The sequence below is a fragment of the Pocillopora damicornis genome, chromosome 11, assembly GCF_964200805.1.
Source record: "Pocillopora damicornis chromosome 11, jaPocDami1.2, whole genome shotgun sequence".
NCBI classification, from domain to species: domain Eukaryota; kingdom Metazoa; phylum Cnidaria; class Anthozoa; order Scleractinia; family Pocilloporidae; genus Pocillopora; species Pocillopora damicornis.
The window spans coordinates 5260965-5281411 of record NC_142680.1 but is presented as its reverse complement, the minus strand read 5'-3'; the positions used below and the strand labels follow the sequence as shown (position 1 = coordinate 5281411).

General features: G+C 39.2%; 4 protein-coding genes across 5 annotated transcripts; 2 read left to right on the top strand and 2 right to left on the bottom strand.

Moving 5' to 3' along the window:
• Positions 1-3753: 3753 nt before the first annotated feature.
• LOC113671719 (carboxypeptidase D) lies at positions 3754-8023 on the bottom strand. Its single transcript, XM_027187968.2, has 5 exons — positions 7079-8023; positions 6316-6567; positions 5818-6123; positions 5423-5547; positions 3754-5017 (listed from the first exon to the last, which is right to left on the bottom strand). The coding sequence occupies exons 1-5, from the start codon at positions 7877-7879 to the stop codon at positions 4381-4383; spliced, it is 2121 nt and encodes a 706-aa protein (XP_027043769.2). The 5' UTR covers positions 7880-8023; the 3' UTR covers positions 3754-4380.
• A 683-nt stretch (positions 8024-8706) lies between these two features.
• On the top strand, positions 8707-11831 carry LOC113671720 (carboxypeptidase D). The gene is made up of 2 exons (XM_027187969.2): positions 8707-10045; positions 10493-11831. Exons 1-2 carry the CDS (start codon positions 8855-8857, stop codon positions 10958-10960), a joined length of 1659 nt encoding a protein of 552 aa, XP_027043770.2. The 5' UTR covers positions 8707-8854; the 3' UTR covers positions 10961-11831.
• A 401-nt stretch (positions 11832-12232) lies between these two features.
• Positions 12233-17280, top strand: LOC113671716 (uncharacterized). Of its 2 annotated transcripts, none has more exons than XM_089186931.1 (4): positions 12233-12309; positions 14260-14339; positions 14835-14894; positions 15246-17280. In XM_089186931.1, exons 1-4 carry the CDS (start codon positions 12293-12295, stop codon positions 15977-15979), a joined length of 891 nt encoding a protein of 296 aa, XP_089043057.1. In that variant the 5' UTR covers positions 12233-12292; the 3' UTR covers positions 15980-17280. The 2 variants fall into 2 exon arrangements, with proteins under 2 accessions (XP_089043057.1, XP_027043766.2); XM_027187965.2 differs by having other exon boundaries at positions 12267-12534.
• A 1086-nt stretch (positions 17281-18366) lies between these two features.
• Positions 18367-19962, bottom strand: LOC113671717 (uncharacterized). The gene is made up of 2 exons (XM_027187966.2): positions 19742-19962; positions 18367-19585 (listed from the first exon to the last, which is right to left on the bottom strand). The coding sequence occupies exons 1-2, from the start codon at positions 19835-19837 to the stop codon at positions 18701-18703; spliced, it is 981 nt and encodes a 326-aa protein (XP_027043767.1). The 5' UTR covers positions 19838-19962; the 3' UTR covers positions 18367-18700.
• Between the last annotated feature and the right edge of the window lie 485 nt (positions 19963-20447).

Here is a 20447-nt window from a genome sequence, read left to right as displayed (position 1 = left end):
TCTAGGTTTCGCGGCGAAGTCTTTCAAACAGACTCCCATTTTCAGGGTCGGCCAGGGTTTTTGGGTATTCGGTATTCAGGGGCGTTTTAAATCGGGTATACGGTATATTGCAGCTTAAATATGGGTATTCAGTATATCACTTTCTTTGAATTTCAGGTATAAAGTATTCAAAGCTTCGATTATTTTTGGGTATATTTGGAAGAATTTGGGGTATTTTGGGGTATTTTGTCGATTTTTTTTCGGGTATATTGGTATTCCACTACCCCCCTGGCCGACCCTGCATTTTGAAAGTTGCGAAAAGGCCAAATCATATTTTCGCGCCAAAAAGCGCGCTTGGTGCGCGTATGTTACGTATTCTGCAATTGCCATAAAACAGAAATTACTCGTGGTTTTATGTCAAAGCAAACTCTAGAAGTTACAACAAACCCATCTTGCTAAGGATGATAGGAAAAGTGAATCTACGCTATAAATGGTTCCTTGCAAACCCTAGAATATTAATGTAACTGATAAATTTATGAAAAAATTGTACAGCTGTAAAATTTTGACAAATTCTCCTTGTCAGCACCTCAGTAAATGTCCAGAGAACAGTATGGAGAATATGAATACTGATGTTAGGGTATAAAGGGTTAAGATTTGCTCCGCTTCTTTAACGACATTCGCTTAGGAAAAGTAAAATTGCTGTTTTTTTTGGTTTTTTTTTTGGTTTTTTTTTTTGCCATTGTTGAACTATTTAACGGTTGGCACACCTACTTGGCAACGCCGACTTATTCAAAACTTTCGAAGTGATTATCTCCCGGTAAGAAGGAAATAATCGAACGACTAAACACGAAAGGTTTGTCTGAGGGACCAGAAATCACAGATTACAGTTTCGCTGTAGGATGAGGTGGAGAATCTTGGTTTTCAGAGGGCACGGAGAGGGATTGAATGTCGCCAACAGGGTGTAATGGAACTGTAGAAATAGACTTTCAATTCGCCCGATATAAGTTTACTTTTGTACATTCCAAAGTAAGTTAGCAGCTTGCGAAAGGTTAGGGCATTCTATCATTGAAAGAACGCCTCATAATTCATCGATGAACGAGCAAAACGGAATGTCACACAACAAGTACTTTGGTGGAATGTCACATAACAAGTACTTTGGTGGAGTATTTGGTAACCGCAGCGATTTGTCCCTCATTTGTGACTGTCATGGCCGATATCCTTCGTATTCCTTTCTCGTAGATTTGAAAGCTTTGTATAAACTTGCCGGTTTTGGTGTATATTTCCACAACCAGACACTCGTTCTCTTCTCTAACACCAGCTACAACGACATGTCCACTTTTCCGATGAAAAGTTATGATGTCGGGTTCATAGATTGTTTGCAGCTTAAACTTCCGAAGATGTTCCCCGTTTTCACCGAAGATGTGAATAAGGCGATCCGCCTTATCCAATGCCATGACTTGACCGTCATTAACAGAAGTGATATCCTTCAAGTTTTTAATTGCAGTTTCCTCTCTAAGCCTGCGAACAAGCCGCCACTTAATGTCATATTTTTCCAACGCACGTTCCATAGACATCCCATCCCCGATCCTCAAAACAATCATATTACCACGCTCATCGACCGATAGCTTGCTATCCCAGCCTCCTTTGCCCACAGGTTGTTGATAGACGTCAGTTTCAGTGTACTTGTAAACCCATAGGGTTCCCTCGTCGATAGCCTCGATTTCCACACATTTCTCAGATTCGGTCTCCGATCCTCTCGAGGGGGGGAGTTTGGGCTCATTTCCTGAACAGCGGCTGGTATTCGAGTTTACCTCATCTGAAGACAAGATGACAGCCAGCACATAGATATCGTCGTTGAAGTCAGTGGCTACATCCAAAGGAATCGCCTTGTCCGGTAGACTGATACGTTTTTCCAACTTGCCGTCGCTGTCAAACACCTTGATAATGGCACTAGCGTGTTCTGTCAAAATAAATTGTCCACTGGAGTTTGTAGCGATGCCTGACACCCATTTCAGTTCGTCCTTACCAAAGGACCATTTCACGCAAAAATCCTCAATGCCCTGATTTCGTAGCGCATTAGTTATTCTTTCGTCACGCAATGGATCAACTGCGCTCCCTCCGGTATCAACAGTGGGCCATGCCTTCTCTAAAGGACATCTACCAAGCACTATTCGTGAGACATCGTAGAGGACCCGATTCATGGAACATACACTGGAAATTAGTTTCCCTCGTTCCTTTTTTCTAAACCAACCCTTGACAGACTTGATGCCTCTTGTAACCTGAACACCAAAATTATTCTGAACCGCTGGAAGGCAATTTAATTCTTCAATGCATACTTTGCAGGATACTAATGCTCTTTTGGGATTGTCCACTGTCTCAAGTATGGTTGCCATAATTCGGTATCGTGTTGCAAGAAGGCGGTCGGATATGTTTAGTGCTTCATTAGCGAAAGCCTCTGTGGCTTTTTCGCGAGCAAGTTTGAATCGCTCTCTTGCACTTGAAAGATCTTGGTTAGTAGAGTCATCTAAGCCCTTAAGATCCAATTTTGTCATTTCTTCTGTGAGCAAAAGGGCTTCATTGCTAGCAGCATGTGCTATTTCTGCGTTGTACTCGCGATGGATCCTTGCCTTGTCGAAGAATTGATATAAGTACCCAATGCCTTCTTTAAAATAAGAGATACTGGCTCTCAAGTCTTTCCTTGAAACTCCTTTCAACATTGATTTGATATCATTGATTTCCGTCATGACCAAATCCCGACATTCTTCATCGGTTACATCTCCATCTCTAAGCATCTCCGCTGCTTTTCCTTTTATGTTACCCCCAAGCAAACCAACTGCACTTTCAAACACGGAAATTACGATAGAGGCCATTTTGTTCCAGTGTCTAAGAAACTTCACAACTGTTACTGGGGAATTTCAAGATTGAATTTTAGATAGACTCGCTATTTTCCTGCTGCCTAGCAAGGAACCTATATGACAATAAATTAGAAGGTCAAGCAAAATGAACCGAATGGTTTAAAGCAGTCTCAGGTTTCGTAGTCAAACAGGGCAAAATCCAACTTGACAACTTGGCTTTCATAAAGCCGATGATGGATTATGGTCTTGAAAGTTCTTCGTTTACAGTCTTCGTTACTTTGACGGTCACCATCAATTTAAAAACAAATGTTGTCTTCACGAACGAAATCATAATTCGTTTCATTAATTTGAGGAGAAGCGAATAAGTCGATTAGAGGAAGAATATAGCGGGAGACGCTCAAGGTATTCGCATGAAGCTGAATGCCCTGGAAGGGAGGAAAATCACGTAGAGTTGCATCCTTGTATCATTTCAAGGAGGAAAGCTTCTGAGATCATGAAAAGGATAATCATCATATTGCTTTGCAGGAGACAAGTTGGAACACATTTTCTGTTCCCTTAATGAAAGCCATATCAGATGGCGACTGCAAAATCCCTCTCGTTGGCGGAAATTGTTCGTGGACTCCTTTGAGGAAATATTTTAGGAGTTGAAATCTAATCCTTTGCTGCTGATGTCTAGTAGATGCCAGGCGATTTAAGAAAATATGGCCAACAGCATATTTTATGTCATTGCAGGCAAGACTTGCTACAGTACAACAAAGTAGTAAAACGGTAAAACGTGGCAAACATAACAATCACGAGAGAAGTTTCAATGCGAGCGCGCGAGAGGTCCGCGAGGGTTCTGGCATTTTTATAGTGCCAGACCCCCACACAACTCTCGCCGTTTTGGCCGCTCGTCGAATTGGACCAAGTAATAGACGAGTTTAAATGTTACGAATCTGATTATTTTTTCTCAGGTTATTCTCGCTGATAATACATTACCTCTTAGTTTTTTTACTGTTTGACGATGATTCTGACTTATGCTTTATATGTACAAAAAAACTTACGTCTTATCAAAAAAATTCTTAGTCACTGATCAGGAAACTGTGAAGATAAAACTAGCAAGGTCAAGAGAAGCTACAAAGAAAGTCTTGACGCTAATCCGAACTGTCCATCAGGAGCAACACTGATGAAGGTCTAACACCAATATTTCTAGTGTGACTGAAAAGGTTGCATTTCACTCTACTGTTTAGTGGCTATATATTTTTTGTTTTATAACTTCTTGTTTCGATTAATATCAAAACTTTGTACAGAAAAAAAGTTGATGACAATACAAAAAGGCATCAGCTAATAATAGTAATGATAATTTAACAAATGATAATGATATCGCACTATGATGAAAATAATATTGTAAGGGAGAGCCAAAGCGGTTTTTAGTGATGCTCTCTGAGGAGCAGAATGGTTGTTATACGTCATCCTCATGTAACACCACATTCTCGAAACTAGCATACAATGAATGCAGTGCAGCTTATGACGGATAATTTCGAATCAGTTCAAGGGAAATAAAGTTTCAATGCTTCAAAGCCTTACAGTCCCTCAGTCGGAAGAAGTAACCTCGTTTCGGAGCACTTGTAAAGTATTTTACACCACGATATGTGCCGTCAGTTCCCAGTTTATCATCGGTGGATAATTCCACACCAGCGATGAGATGGGAGTCGTCTAATGGCAAGTGGGGTAAGTGCCCCACCCACCTCAAGTTTCCATTCTTTAATCCCTTCTTTCCAACCAGACGACACGCCACGTTTGAGCCAATCAACTTCAAGAAGCGCTTGTCTGTGGCAGGTGATTTAGAGGGTATGGTTTTCTTCCCTGCTGCAAGCGCTGGTTTCTTTTGTATCACATTGATTTTCGGTTTAGGAGCTTGGGGCTTTGTAATAACTTTGGGGGCTGTCTTGTTGCTGATGGTTTTAGCCGGTTTCTGAATAGTGACACGCTTAGCCGGCTTTACCGGTCTTGAGATAGCGACAGGTTTGTCTGGTTTAACCAGTTTTGGATGAGACACCCGTCTGTCTGGTTCCTGCTTGGATTTTACGTCACCACTCCCTCCTCCTTCACCAGAGATATCGTCGGGTTTGTTTTCTTCAACAGATCCACTTCCACGAGCAGTTTCATCGCTAAGAAGCGCATTCTCAAGAGACAACCTTGATCTATAAATATGAAAAAAGGAAAAAATCAACACGGTTATTTGCTGTGTTCGTGATACTAGTGACGACAAGAGAATATGCTCTCTCGGTCGTAATAATCAAAGTGGGTTTTGCCATCAAACTCTCTGTGAGATGTTGCTGATATACAGGAGTCAAACCTAAAACTTCAAGGCTAAAGAGGATCCGGGTCCTCACTTTGAGAAGAACATTAACTCAACCCAAATATTAGTCTTAGTCTATGAACCAAGCCTACGTTAACAAAAGCTCATTTTGCAAGCTGATGAGCTGTCACAGTAAGATCTCGATGAATGTGCGTCGACGTGCCTGAGGTGACTGAGAAAGGGCGACTACTACAGCGAAGTCCGACCAACTTTATGATTTCATTTCATAACGCCTTACATGACACACCTGTCGTTAAGCCCTGGATGTAATACGTGTTTATGGAACGGCTGTTCCTCCCTGTCATTCTGATTGGTCAGCTTGATGATATGCTCCCTCGGATCCACTCCTTCGTCCGTGACAAAGGTTCCTGCCTGTTTAAAAATGACATAAAAAGACGTGTCAAAAAAATTGAAGGATCACCGACTGAAGGATTGAGTAAACAGAATTACGTTTCCATCTTGAACTGAATATGAGTGAAATGAGCGCCCTTATTGTCCCTCATTTTTCCTTATTTGCTCTTGAAAACGTTCGCTGGTTTTTTTCGTTCGTCTCCACAGGAAAAGTACACATCCCAACACAGCTCCGAGATAAATTACTCTGTAAATCAGTAAAAAAAATAATGCTGTGTATCTTAGACTCACCATGACTCGGTCTAATAATTCGTCTTCGCTTCCTTCAAGTGATATCTTCATCCCGTCTTCCTGAGTCGGCTTTAGAGTAAAATTTACAACTTTCCCTTCAAACGCCCGAAGCTCCACAAGCTGGGTTTGTGGCTGGTAACCTTGTGCCATGGCTGTGATTTCGTATGAACCTGGTACGAGTAAGCGCCAAAAGTCTCCATCCTTTGATGAAGTGACGTCATGACGACGATCTGCAACGCTAATGGTTGCATCAGAGAGAGGCGCTCCTTGTATGTTCTTGACAAATCCACTCACGCCATAATGCACCTTAGATGCAAGAGAAATGATACATGTTTGACTCTTTGTAGAAACAACGGGGAACTGTAGAAAATTGACCGCCATTTAAGCGCCACAAAGGGGGAGGGGGGGGGGGAGATCATCAGAATACAATGACCGGTCTCGAAGACAGAGAATCTGCATCACAATGACATTTCAACAAAATAGGAGAAAGTCTCATACCTGCTGAGTCAACTCCACCAAAGCCTTCTTGTTATCATGCCAGTACTTTTCCAGCTCAGTACCTTTAGGAAATCGATCGCAGCCAAGCTCCAGTGTTATTTCAAAGCAGTTCGAGTGAACGTAGTTGTAATCCTGCATGCCTCCTGACAAACTCGACCAGCTGGCACCATTTGTGATGCCGTCTATGAAATGTTCTTCCTTTTGATCCGAACAGTTCCATTTAGGATTTGCCAGATGCATCACGGGATGCGCCTTGGGTATAAAACAAAGCAGCGAATCAGTTTTTGACTTAAACCCTTCAACTCCTAAGATTGACCAACACTCTATATCTCCTTACATTATCACTGCTAAATCAAACAGTAAGGTCATGAGAATAAACGAAATGATCACTTACTTAAGCAGCTCTTCATTTTCATATAAATTCTCCATATCAATACCACAGCAAATACATAGAGAGCAGTATGGAGAATATGCATATTGATGCTAGATTGTGAAGAGTGAAAAAAGGGGATAAGACCTTCCCCAAACTGGTCACCGACAGTTGAAATTCATCAATATGTAAAATGATACTTAACGCTAAATTCACAGAAAGGAATAACAAACTCAAATAGTAAATGCTAAAAGCTCAAGTGATAAAATTCAAACTTTCAGGGAAATAACACTTAATTCTTTCTTTCATATGTAAGATTTACCCTAACGGTCGAGTTATCTAGACATCTTCCTCAAATTGGTACCGTTAGGAATTAAATTAAACATAAGGTACCTGTGAATATGTCTTTGCTAAACGTCTGAAAACATCGTCATCCGGTGTAGCGCTGTACTGACTCTGTCCTGATGGTGAATCATCATAAGGATAGAGCGCAACTAAAGCTCCGCTATGCAGACTGGCCGATAATACAAACGGGTACTCCTTAATCCAGTCCATTACAGCCCTGACCTCGGGCTGTGGTGGACCAGTAGTACTGGGGAAAAATTGGTCTGGAAAATTACGATTTAAATCGACTCGAAAAGCGTTTCTCTTTCCAACCAGTTTGTTCGCCTTACCACGAACGGCTGCCAATTCGTAACCATCCGGGTTCATGCTCGGTAAAATATGTATCCTTGTCCTCTGCACAAGATTCTTGATTTCTGGGTCATTTTCATAGTTTTCGCAAAAGTATTTTATCAGCTGTAATAAAAGTTCTCGGCCCAAGGCTTCATTACCGTGAATGTTTCCGATATATTTTACTTCCGCTTCGCCAGCTTCGTGTTTTCCGGGATTGTCTGATATCTCCATCACCCATAGCTTACGGTTCTGCACGCTGTATCCAATAGAATACAATCTTGTAATGTCTGGGTACTTTTTAGCAAAGTACTTTAAAAACCAGGTCAATTCCTCGTAATCGTGGTGTTTAAATTCATTTACATCCAGAATATCAACGCTTTTCCTTGCCTCGTCGTTTGCCTGAAATTTTTGTTTGCCACCGTGGAACATATCAAGAACTTTCCTTAGAAACGGGTTGCAGTTTCCAAGATGAAAACTCAGAATTAAAAAAAAAATCACAAACGTCGATATAAGATGCATTTTTAGCGTCTCGTAGGACGGCTAAACAGCAAATATATAAAAGCAGAAAAATCTTTAGTATCGCAAACCGTCAAATGTCTTCCGCTGTGAAATTCAATCAGTCCAAAATGCGAATTAGATCACTTGTCCATAATCTGACATTCCTCCACAGAACTTTATTCACTCTCTTTATTTAGATCTTATTCTTGAAATGGGTGTGGTGTAGTAGAAAACAATTGCTTGTCTTAGCAATTTACGGGGTTTTCTCATCTTTGTTTGGGTTAATATTCTTCTAAGCATCTCGTTTCTTTTCCTCGTGGGAAAAAATTATGTTCTAAAATCCATATTTTGGCAGATTTGTAAAATATTTTCAGATATCAACAAATCATGTAAACTGCATCGATCTGAAGTTAATTTTAATAAGGTCAACAACAAAATTACTTCACAAGGTTACCCGCTGCATATTAGAATTTTTGAAGTGCTCTTTACTTTCTAGCTTTTGATTAAAAAGTTCAAATACGAATGTACTTATAAAAATATTTATTCAGACGATTTTTGCGCTAAAAGATTCGGAGCAGGTAGATTGTTGCACCTGTCATCTCTCAGCAGGTGGTCTGTTAATTGGATTTTACAAATCGATCGCCAAAACTCTGTTTTACTCTTTAAATCTAAGTGTTCCAGCAAGAGGACAAACTTTAAATTTTAATTGAGACTTCGCGGTCTTTCAGTTTTCTGACATGTCGAATGTGTATTAATGCAACTGCAGTTTTGTTTGTGAGCTGTTGAAATGAAACACGATAAAGGATCATTTACAAATGGTTTATAGCCGTGATGCGATGAGAGATGTAGAGATCATAACTAAATCTTTGTAAGGTGTGGTGAGCGGTCAACCACTCCTGTGGTGATGTCAGAAGAAACATATGAGCTCTAAATTCATATTGTGTAACAAAAGAACAGACATTTCCAACTGTGATCAGTCCTGAGAGCACTATAACCATGCTCCGTGCAAAGTTGTTCGTACTGTTTATGATCCTTCACAGCCTGGTGCTATCTTCTTCTGCAAAGCCACCCGACAAAGGAGCTAAAAAAATATCATTCGAGAAGGAAAACAAACATGATACTGAACCAAACACGAACAACGGAAAGAAAGGGAGTTTTGCAACCATCAAGGATATAAAACATAAACTCGCAATCGCCAAAGAAGAACTGAAAGACCACAGCCAAGAAGATACTAAAAGCACGCTGAAGGATTTAGAAAAAGACTCTAAAACTGAAATACCTGAGAAGAATTCGAGCTTTAGGCATCATAATTATGAAGAAATGACATGGCTTTTGAAGGAGTATTCCAGAAAATATAGCAAAATAGCTCGTTTGTATGACATTGGTACTTCGGTGCAGAACCGCAAATTGTGGGTCATGGAAATCTCCAATAACCCAGGGAAGCACGAGCCAGGGGAGCCAGAATTTAAATACGTCGCTAACATGCACGGGGATGAAGCAGTAGGAAGAGAGATGCTTCTTCATTTAATTAGGTATCTTTGCAAAAACTACGAAGTCAACGAAAGAGTCACTAACATTGTGGACACGACTAGAATCCACATTATGCCGAGTATGAATCCTGACGGATACGAGATGGCTGCCACATTCGCTGATGGGGAAGACAGCTGGAAATCAAGCCGACCTAATGCTAACGGTATCGACTTGAATCGTAATTTTCCAGATCAGTTTTTTCCAAGCACCAACGGGCCACCCCAACCGGAAACCCGCGCTGTCATGAAGTGGATCAATTCTATTCCTTTTGTGCTGTCAGCCAGTTTGCATAGTGGGGCTCTCGTGGCAAATTACCCGTATGATGATAATCCCTCGGGACAGAGCGTGTACAGCGCCACGCCTGATGATGACGTATTTAGACAGATTGCGCGTGCGTACTCAGAGGCACATCCCACAATGCATTTAGCAAACGCACCTTGGAAATGCAAAGAGATTCCGCGGGAGCATTTTATAGACGGGATAACAAACGGAGCTAAGTGGTTCAGCGTATCGGGAGGAATGCAAGATTACAATTACGTGCACTCTAACTGCTTTGATATTACGCTTGAACTCGGTTGTCAGAAGTTTCCTAATGCAAGCGAACTGCCAGAGTACTGGCAGGAGAACAAAGAAGCGCTCCTTAGTTATATAGAGCAGGTATATCAAAAATGATAATCCATAGATTATTAATTTTAAGGATTTTAAAATAGGCTTGTTGCAGCGTGCTATAGAGACAGGGGGGTGATCATAAATTTTCTTTCTTAGGTTTAAAGATCGCTGCGGAGAAGACTACCGCTAAATTTAGCGTGTATGATTTAATCCGTCAAAGATAATGAGGGAACTGAGATGAGACAAAGCAAACTAAGGGAGATGGGGTGAGGCTAAAAGAGAATGAGGGGAGAGGGGGCATAAATGTCACTCTTGACAATCCATTCCACCTTGTCTACGGAATTAAGATTTCTGACACGCTCAGCGCGGAAGCCAACTTCGTGCTCGCCTGTCGGTCAGAAGTAAAGTTGACAAAATATCCTTATAGATTAATTTAGTGTGAATTCAATATGAGTTACCTCTCGGTTGATTCATAAAGTATCCGCTTATCATTAGGTCCATACTGGTGTACACGGTTTTGTTAAAGATCAAGATGGTAACCCAGTGGACGAAGCCAGAGTAGCTGTTTCAAATCGCCGCCATGATGTGTTCTCCGCGAGTGACGGCGACTTTTGGCGATTACTAGTACCAGGCTCTTATGACATCACGGTTTCGGCCAAAGGATTTGAACACGAAACCAAATCATGTACAGTACTGCCTAATAAACCCGCCAACCTCAACTTCACTCTGACCAGGATGAGAATGAGAGAACCCAGGCATCAGTTACAACAGGGCTCTTGGCCTCGAGACCGAATTTCACACGGTGGAGAATTCAGGGATACACAGGAAAATGGTCTGAGCCAGAGCAGGGGCATGCGCAGAGGGCTTGATGACGAACGTGCCGATGACTTTGATGATAAGCATAGAGGGATGTCGTATGATGGATTTGGACAAAGTGCACGAATCTTTCCACACCCTAAATAAGGATCCTTAAAAAGACGCATAACTTTCTGTTAAAAAAAGAATTTCTTCCACAATTTTTCTACCCAAATCGGTTCTAATATATACACCCATATAAAACACTCAATTTTCCGGGAGCTTCTAGTCTTATCATACCGTTCGTCTGTATCGTATTTCGAACCCAATTGAAACATAATTTTCTAAGGAATGTGACATCCCTTATCATCATTCTTGCCTCTGAGATAATTTAGCTTATTTGAGGGATTTTATTGCTATTTAGTTACGATCCACAATAATTTTGTGAAAGAATATTTCGGCCATCGTTTATCCTCCAACGAATTTGTTAATGATGTTTTTCTTAGTTCAACGTCGAATTGTGTTTTACGCCTCGCGAAAACTGGTTTCGACCTAACAAGTCAGAGTTTTTATATCTACTTTTCCCCAGTTTCCGCACCTACGCTTTTTTTCCATCTCACTGACTATCAGCTACATTCTCCGGGTTAGCTTTTGCCTACCGTTATAGCTTTCCGTTGAAAGTTCCCAACTACTGGCGTCCTTTACAATGGCTTGTTATACTTTGTTACCCATAACTCTCAGCGTTTACTCGCCATTTGAGATCTGGGTACGAAAAAAAGGATTTTAATTAAAGTGAAATGCTTGCTTATGAAGCAGATGACGGGCATAGCTTTTTGTTCAAGAAAAAATATGTTAGCAGTAAGACAATAAAATAATTTTTTAAAACTAATCAAAGTGTATTTTAAAATTGTAGTTTCCCAGCTTAAAAAATGTTCCCTTCATTTTAAGAGAGCTCATTAGATCATAAAACATTAATTTCCTTCACCTCTACGAAACGTTTTCTTTAACAAAATAAAGATTACTTACTTGAAAAAATAAACATAACTTTGTTAGACATCCCATAGTAATTATAATTAGATTTGCTTAGTTGGAGTCTGTGAAAGCCGTTTCTTTCCCAGAGGAATAATTATCAGATTGTCGTAAGAGCCCTCCATTACAATTCATTTTGTTGTTAAAAGCTTTTGAAAAGCGTGTGAAAAAGGTGCTACGTTGAATCCCGTAGTGTAATGAAAATAGAGATGACAGGATTTCTATTTATCGAAGCTACTCAAGCACAAACAAATGTACATAGACAGAACTTAAGTTAGGCACCCTGCAGGTTTTGTGTAAACATTACTGTCACTTGTTCACAAACCATGGAAGTGAAATAAAGATAAATTCTAATCACGAAACCGCAATTCACGTTTTAAATCACTAATTGGACAGATTTCAGCCTTCATCTTTGTTTACTAGGAGCTATTTTTAGGCAATTTCCGGACACCTTTGAAGATTTGTTGTGGGATGTTGCTGTGGAATAGGTAAATAGTGAACACTTTAGGGGACTATGAATGTCCATCCGTTCTTGAATTACATTTCCTGTGACAGATAAACCGTGAAAAATCAGTTTAAAATTTGAATACGTGATGCGACATGATGCAGGAAACTCCGTGCTCGTTTAGGAATAAAACGAAACGAGATTACAGTACCAATCAAGATAACCTAAGAATGAAACATTTTCAACATATTTCGGCACAAGATTTGAGGTTAGTACTGCGATAATAAGTTGATGGATGTTAAGAATAGCAAGAACCAGATTATTTTTGTATGTAGATACTTTGAGGACTTCATTGAAAACATCCAATAATGGATGTTTTTGTTTCAAATGACGGAAGAAGATAAGAAAATCTTGAATTTACATTGTGCCTGATTACCTTTACTTGTGAAGGCTTTTGCATGAACATACACTCAGGCGATCCATCAATTCTATAAATTGATGCATTTCAAATTATTTCCTTTACAAAACATCAATTATTTCATTGCTTGTGGTAAAGCTAATGTAAAGTGATTCTAAAGAAAGCAGACGTTTTCAAAACTTCGCAATGATCTTTCCTTGAGAACAGCAAGACATTTAAATAATCAAATATTCTACATTTTTGGTTTGCTATCCTTAAATTCAATATTCTTTCAACGGCCTCAAGCCCTTGTAATCTTGCTTGAGAGAAAAACCGCATTCAGCGATATTTAGGTTTAAATATAACAAAATATGCACTGTTTCATGAGCTTTAGTCTCGGTAATTCACAGTAGGTCTGGAGCAAAACAACACTGAGTTTAATTCAAACCCTTCAACACGTACCTAGGACCTGATCAATAATTCTCCCTCCTATCGGCCTTAATTTTCCCTCTAATTTGGCTTAGCGAGCGCGTTGCTATATCATTTCCATCAGCCATTGCTTGATAAGGTATGAATTACACTGAAAGGGAAGGTTTCTAACGAGATAAGGACCCTTCATTCTTGAATTATCATTACGATGGATTATTTTGAGAATAAAAGAGGCCATAAAACATTCATATCGTTAGTTCTTCACTTCTCAGTTTTATTGTAGAAACATTTTATAAACTGACACTCGTGCGGCATTCGCAGACTGATCAGATGGTCGTCATAGTAACCTATCACCATTCTTGAAAAGGTCAGACAGATTTTCTGATTTCCTTCACCCTTTTTTCAATCCTCTTCTTTACACCTGCTTTTAGAACTGCCTCACAACTGTTTGCCCCACAAAATCACCCATATTAACCTGTCTTAATATAAGATTATCTTCCCCGTGATCTTCGTTTGTCTTTCCATTTTAACATCGTCTCCATTTCAAGATCCCACTTAACTAGGAATCATGCTTAGCTATAAACACTTTGCACCATGCCAAGTATATTTACTTAGTAGTGAAGGATATAAATTTCTCACTCAGTTTGATATGAGGAGTTTTTGATTGCAGGAATTGGAACCTTGAGCACGTTCAAATACTGAGCATAGTAATCATGAAAATTATTCTGTATGAATTTATTCATAAACGAAATATACTCTTTCTCGGAACAGGTAGTAAATGGTAAGGTCAAATCCCCTTGATCTGGACAGTCTACCACAGGAAAATTTTCATCAGCATTTTTCTTTTACTAAATCTAGTGATTGCTCCCGTTTCCTGTGTTCCTAACCAAGATCCAGTTCCATTTTTGCAAATTGTAGAACTCAGTTCTTGACCAAGATTGCGCTCCGCCGGGGATTGCACTGGTTTCACTTTGAGTTATCCTTGTGATATTTTCCGACGTTAAACCAAAATGGAAGCCAAATCATTTGGCTTCCATTTTGGTTTAACGTCACTCGCTGGCAGTGCACTTCAGTACCAATCTTAAATTCAGCAGCGTTATGGACGAGAGATTAGCAAGAAGGGTGGTTTATCGGTGAAATTTTAGTATTTTATGTTTCTGTTAACAGGAATTCCTCCATTGTATCACGAGGAGAGGATATCTGTGGCTGGGAAATCAGTCAGTTATTGCTTCTACATGATGACTTGGGTAATAAGGAAACAGAAGAATATTATCGACAAAAAAATAAAATATATGTAATTCCCTATGTTATTCAGTTCTTGGAACTCAAAATATGAAATATATACGTACAGCTTGGATAATAATTTTCTGATCTAAAGAAACCAGTCTGTCCTTCAAGAAATTAACGAGAACTTACCGCACGTAATTCAAAATTTTTCCCCTATTTGAGTTACCTGTTGGAACTATAAAAATGATCCTGGAGGTAGAATACAGAGGTGAGTGAGAGCTTTCACGAAGCAAGTTTTTATCAAACCTCTGAAACTGGTTAACGTGGTGTTTCAACTGAATTTGAAGTCATTTGAGAGGAGAGCTTGGTTTTTTTTCCCCGAGAACGAAACCTAGAGACCCTAGCCTAACCAGGCGTTTGAACCATAAACTACTTATGTAGGGTAAACCCAGCTTGAAAGTTATAATTTCTGAACTTTATTATATCTCAATGTCTTTTTGTTTCATGCTTTGAAGGAATTGTCGAGTGGCTTAATGATGAAGAACGATCAATGTTTCTTATAACAAACAGAGCTGGTGAGCGAATTGAATGTCTCTTATGCTGAAATCTAACACTTGACAAGTCAGCTTCTCAAAATTCTAATTGCGAAAGGCCCTCTCTAGTATTTCGAAATCGGGCCGAAGGCGTGGTAAAAGGAACTTTAGGTTATTTACGGGCGTTTTTCTTGCTCAGGCAGGTTACAGTTAAGTGTCCAGAGACAATCAAATAAACAACGCTGATAAGACGTGCTAGATCCCTACCCCACCTCTATTAGGAGACCCCCCTCAACCCCTCTGTCGGCAGTGTAAGGGGAGTGGCCTCATTCTAGCTTATTCAATTATCAAGGACTCTTTAAATTTTCATCTGTTCCCTTTCGATCATTTTAGACTGGTGTCATTCATACAGTGGAAGTTTCACATCAAGATCCGCTGTTAACATGTTAGAAACAGCACAAAGCGATAGGTCGACCATGGACACATTGTCATGCCGTTTACACGAAGAAAGCTCTCGACACTCCACACCCAATAATCTCCACATTCTGCGCGGGATCCCAAAAAAACCTGATAAGCAAGATAAAGAGATGGGAAAAAAATTACCCTCGAACAGAACGGCTCGTAATGCGAGGGTAAACACCAACTGTAACCCTGGCAAACGTCCGGAAAGGAGAGAACATTTACTTGATGCAGGGCCTGTGTTAAGCCCCGTTGCCAAAATATGTAATTTAGAGAAGAGGCTTACGGCGAGAAGGAAATCAAAGATCGAAAAGGGTATGGAAGGTCTACGACAACCTTTGGCAACAAAAACGCGAAAGGGTCTGGGTACAAGAGAACTTTTCAACCCTTCTGTTGTATCAGTGAAGGCTGGTGGTTTAGATTCCGATTTTCCGAGCAAAGATAGTCGAGATTCTCGAAAGACTTTATACAAGAAGTATCTACAGTTATTACCAATGGACAGCATGTTGAAAATAAGAAGATGCAATAACACAATGAATATCCCTCCCACAAAAAAATGCCTGAAACCTTTGCCGGCAATCGAAGTGCCGTCGGCCATGTTTGTTCCCAAACTTTCATGCAATCAGAAACAGTTGGATAAAACTCCGTTTAAAAGCTATCGGCCATGAAATGACCGTAAATTCTGGCTCATCATTCGTAAAATATTTTGACTCACGAGAAAATCTGACCCTAAGGAAATATTTCAATACGAACAAACTGTTAAAAAGAGCGGAGAGTTCCTAACAAAGACTAAGACACCCAAATTTCGGAATTAAGTGAGATATTATCATTATGAAAACCTTATTTATCAGCTTTACAAGGAATTGTTAGACATAGTTGTGGACGGTTTTCCTAAATGTCATCCAGCAGTGAAACACTTAGCCCTAATCACAGAAAAGCAGCCATATCATGTAACACGCTGAAACAGGTCCGCATGTCTGCCTTCTGATAGAATGCAAGAAAAAGAAAATACAAAGTAAGCTTTTAAGGTACCGAGTTATCGTTAAAATGTGTTGGTTATAATTAGAGTCGGATGTATCGTTTTCGTTTTTCATAGATTTTACTATTTGCTAATCACAGGGTCTTGTACAAAGCTTGTGCCTATGGGCTTGCTATAAGTAAGTTCCAAGAGAATTCATGATATGAAATAATTATAACCCTCCCTCCTCGTCCAAAAGAAAATTAAAATTCCAACCCAGCCAAATCTAAGAAAATTCTAACGACCGAGAACGTCTTTAACTCCTTCCCCATGAATGACACTAACAACACATCACTGAAAGCTCCTGACGACATTTACTTTTTTGGTGTAATAAACACGACTCCCTATAACCAACCTTCTGGTGGTGAGTAACTCGTGAACTCAGGAAAAAGTTCCCTCTAGGTATTTTTTTTCCTTGTTTATTCCTTTGCCTGAGATGTTTGATTTCCTTCTCCCCTCCCATCGAAAGATCTTTGTCGCTTTACCATCCCCCTGCCTTCAGCAACTTTACCCCCTGACTAAGGAAGTCACTCTTTGTAATAATATTGAAAAAAAAAACGTAAGTCGCTCCTTGCGTGACGCGAAAAATTGAGCACACGATATATTTGTGGTCATATAAGGCAGATACTTATATTGCGTGACATTCTTGTTGCGTGACTAAATCTTTCACATAAAAATTCAGAAAACATATGGGCCGCACACTTTTCTTTTGATTTCGTTGATTAATAAATTTCCGTTACTCGTCTAGAAGTAAAAAATACGTCTCATCAGCTTAATCTTCGTTATCTTTAATCTGCTTTATTAAAAATTTCCTTGTTAACGTACTTCCTGTTAAAATATTATTGGCAACTGGACTTGGGACTTTGGATTGTAATGCTCAATGTTCATGTACGACTTCAATTCATTTTGCTGTACGGGATTTAAATAAAATTAAATCGTCACATTCTTAGAGAATTGTCCAAATGGTTTTTTCACAAAGCAGTGATTGACTGCTGCAAATGCAATCAGCTTCTTGTGTCTCCCGTCAGCCTGTAAATGTGTGAGGTTCAGACAAACTTGACAATATTTTCATTAACATTTATCACCAATTCTCATTAAATCATGTTCGGGAGTAATATTGGCTTGAGTAATTGAATAATTTATACTGAAGTGCGGTCATTTTTGAGGAACACAAAATGAGACACATCATGGGATTTATTTTAATGCAATCCATACCAGTTTAGCTCAGTGCAGACTATGATCAGATATCTTTCAAAAGTATTTCCTGATCATCTGTTGCATATATTGAATCTCATAAATAATCAAGCCAAAAAAGAACAGCTACCATATTTTTTGTCAGAACAAGAATGAAAATATTGTAAACACATGTATACATTTATGATTCATTTAAAATTAACCTACAAATTTCAAACTAGATGACATGTGATATATTTGTGATTACAGATGTGGCATTTCTCTATTATCAGTGCTGATAACATTTTTAGAAAAATTATTTGATATCAGTGACCATTTTTTTTTTTGCACTTTAATTTAAACTCTTCATTTCTCACCTGTCTCAACAGCATTTCTTAAAATCCCATGACAAGTGTGTCATGACACTTTTGTTAGTTCTGATTTTTCAACTGTTTTGTTTGTTTTGATTATACTTACTAGTTTCATTGACTTCACGGCCCACATTTTCATTTTTGTAAAAATTCAGGCCCAAACAGAATAAATATTCACGACAATTTAGAGCTTGCTCTATTTAATTGTAAGCTGTTGAGAAACATTGAAATATTTGCACAGCCAAGACAAGGCCTGCCTTAAATTCTGCAGAGTAATTTTTAAACCAAACTTATTAATACATCAGTCCATCTTTCAATAACAGTGTGGGCTGCAAAAATTGGCTATTGCAGGCCAAAAAAAAATTATTACAACCTCACTTACTCCTAGTTTGACTTCTACCATTCAAATAAGTTTTGCGAAAAAAACTTGTGACCTTCTAGTCTGCTGTTTATTCAAAAGCACATGACCTACAAGTCATGACATGAAGAAACATTTCGTAAAATACATCTCATTTTAATGCTTTGCATTTATTTCCATTTTCAAACATAAATGTACACAGTTCAGGAGTGGTGTTTGCCACCTTAATAATAAGTTCTTCTCTTTGTTCTTTTAAATTCTTTACTCCATTTGATGATTCTGTTGAACCTGGTCGTTCACAGTCTTCATGTTGTGGAATATTGTCTATAATGTATAAATTGTACATACGATATCACTAGAACATATCTTAGTACAGATCTTTTTTTTATGTTACAGCTCTACGTTTGAAAACCGAGCTTGGAATATTCTAGCAAGGTTCACTGTCTTGCAATGAGGCCTTAAGAATTCGTTAGTAATGACGCTTCATGTGAAGCGACAAATGATCTGATCGAGAGAAGCTTCGATCGCATGTGGTGCATTTAAACGGCTTTATTCCGGTGTGCTTTCGATAATGCCTTGTAAGCTCATCAGATCTTGCGAAACGCCAACCGCAATCCTTCCAGTTACACTGGTAAGGTTTTTCTCCAGTATGTGTTCTTTGATGAGCTTTGAGATGCGAGCTCTTAGTATAAGATTTATTACAACCTTCGAATGTACATTTATGAGTCCTTGCTAATGTTTTCTTTCCTTTTGGTAGTTGCACTGGAGTAGATTCTGAGGAATCTTTCGCATCATTTGCATCTGAAGTGTTAATTCCTTTTAATGTATTCGAGTTGGCCTTTGGCGACCCAGAGATGGCTGTAGAACTTTCGATCGTCAATTTTGGCTTCCCCAGTTTGGTCAAAGAATCAGATTTCATCGATTCCGCGAAACCTTCATCGTTGTCAGTTTGCGTTCCCTCTGAAGTTTGTTTCACAGTCGTTGTTTTAGCAGCACAGACGGGTTTCATTTCCACATCACTGCACGTGAGATCCGTCTGCTCGACGGAATCGAGCTGGACTTCAATGTCCGAAGACGACTCACTAGTAGTAGGGCTGCAGCTTGATAAATCATCCGGACTAGCTGCTCGTAACTCCAAAGAAATGTCATCCTGTTGGTAAGGCAATTCGTACAACAAGGCAGTATCTTTCAGCTTGCTTTCGATTAGATCTTCCTGACAGAAATATTTCTCGTTGTAATTTAGCTCGTAGTCTGAATCCAATGAGCTCTCGGAGTCAAATGCGCCGCTGTCATCGAAAATATCCACCTTACTACTGAACTGCGAAAAATTCAAGCTGTCGATGTCAAACCATTGCTGAAAACAGAACATTAAAAATGTTCCATTTGGTTAGTTTCGTCTCACAGAAATTCCAACTCGGTATGAAACTGACTAACTGCTGTAACATACCACTGCTAACAAATCACGCTAACAGCGCTCTGCTTAAACCTACTCGACGCTATACACACTTACCTTTCTAAAATGTTCTTCAGGGTTTCCAAATGTCTCCTTCGGACGCAATAAATCCAAGGTAACCGTTGAAAGCAAAGGATCGACAACGGTGGACATTTTGAACTCAACTATGCTTGCACGTTACCATTTCTTGGTTCACTGCACACGAAGATATAAGCGGTTTCTCATAGCGAGTCACTTGCCTATTTTAACTGCCATTTCATTGGCTGTAGTTTTTATTCAATCATACAATCGATCAAGAGGAACCAATACGGGATATTTCACACCATTTATGGACATGACAAAAATAGCATCCGAGCTTCCTAGTATAAAAGCTGGCACGATCTCTGCATCACTCAGACATGTTAGACATCTTACAGGCATAATTCTTACAGTGTGTGCTTTGTGGGAAATAAAATAGATTCTCCTTCTTGCAGTGTTTTATATCAAACGCTTATGTCATTCATACTGTTTATTCATGAAGTCGCCGTATATTTTTGTCAAACTTATTATTAGATGTGAATCGAAACGAAAGAAAAACCAATGGTAATCGAACGTGGAAGAAAGCAAACTTAACGCAAGTGAAACAAATCACACTGCATCGTGTTCACATACCCCTAACAGATAGCAACAATTTAGCGTAATGTTTTATTTTTTTTGACATTGTTTTGATTTCGTCGAAGCGCTCATTTCGCAATTTTCGATGTTTACATACTAAGAATTTTTA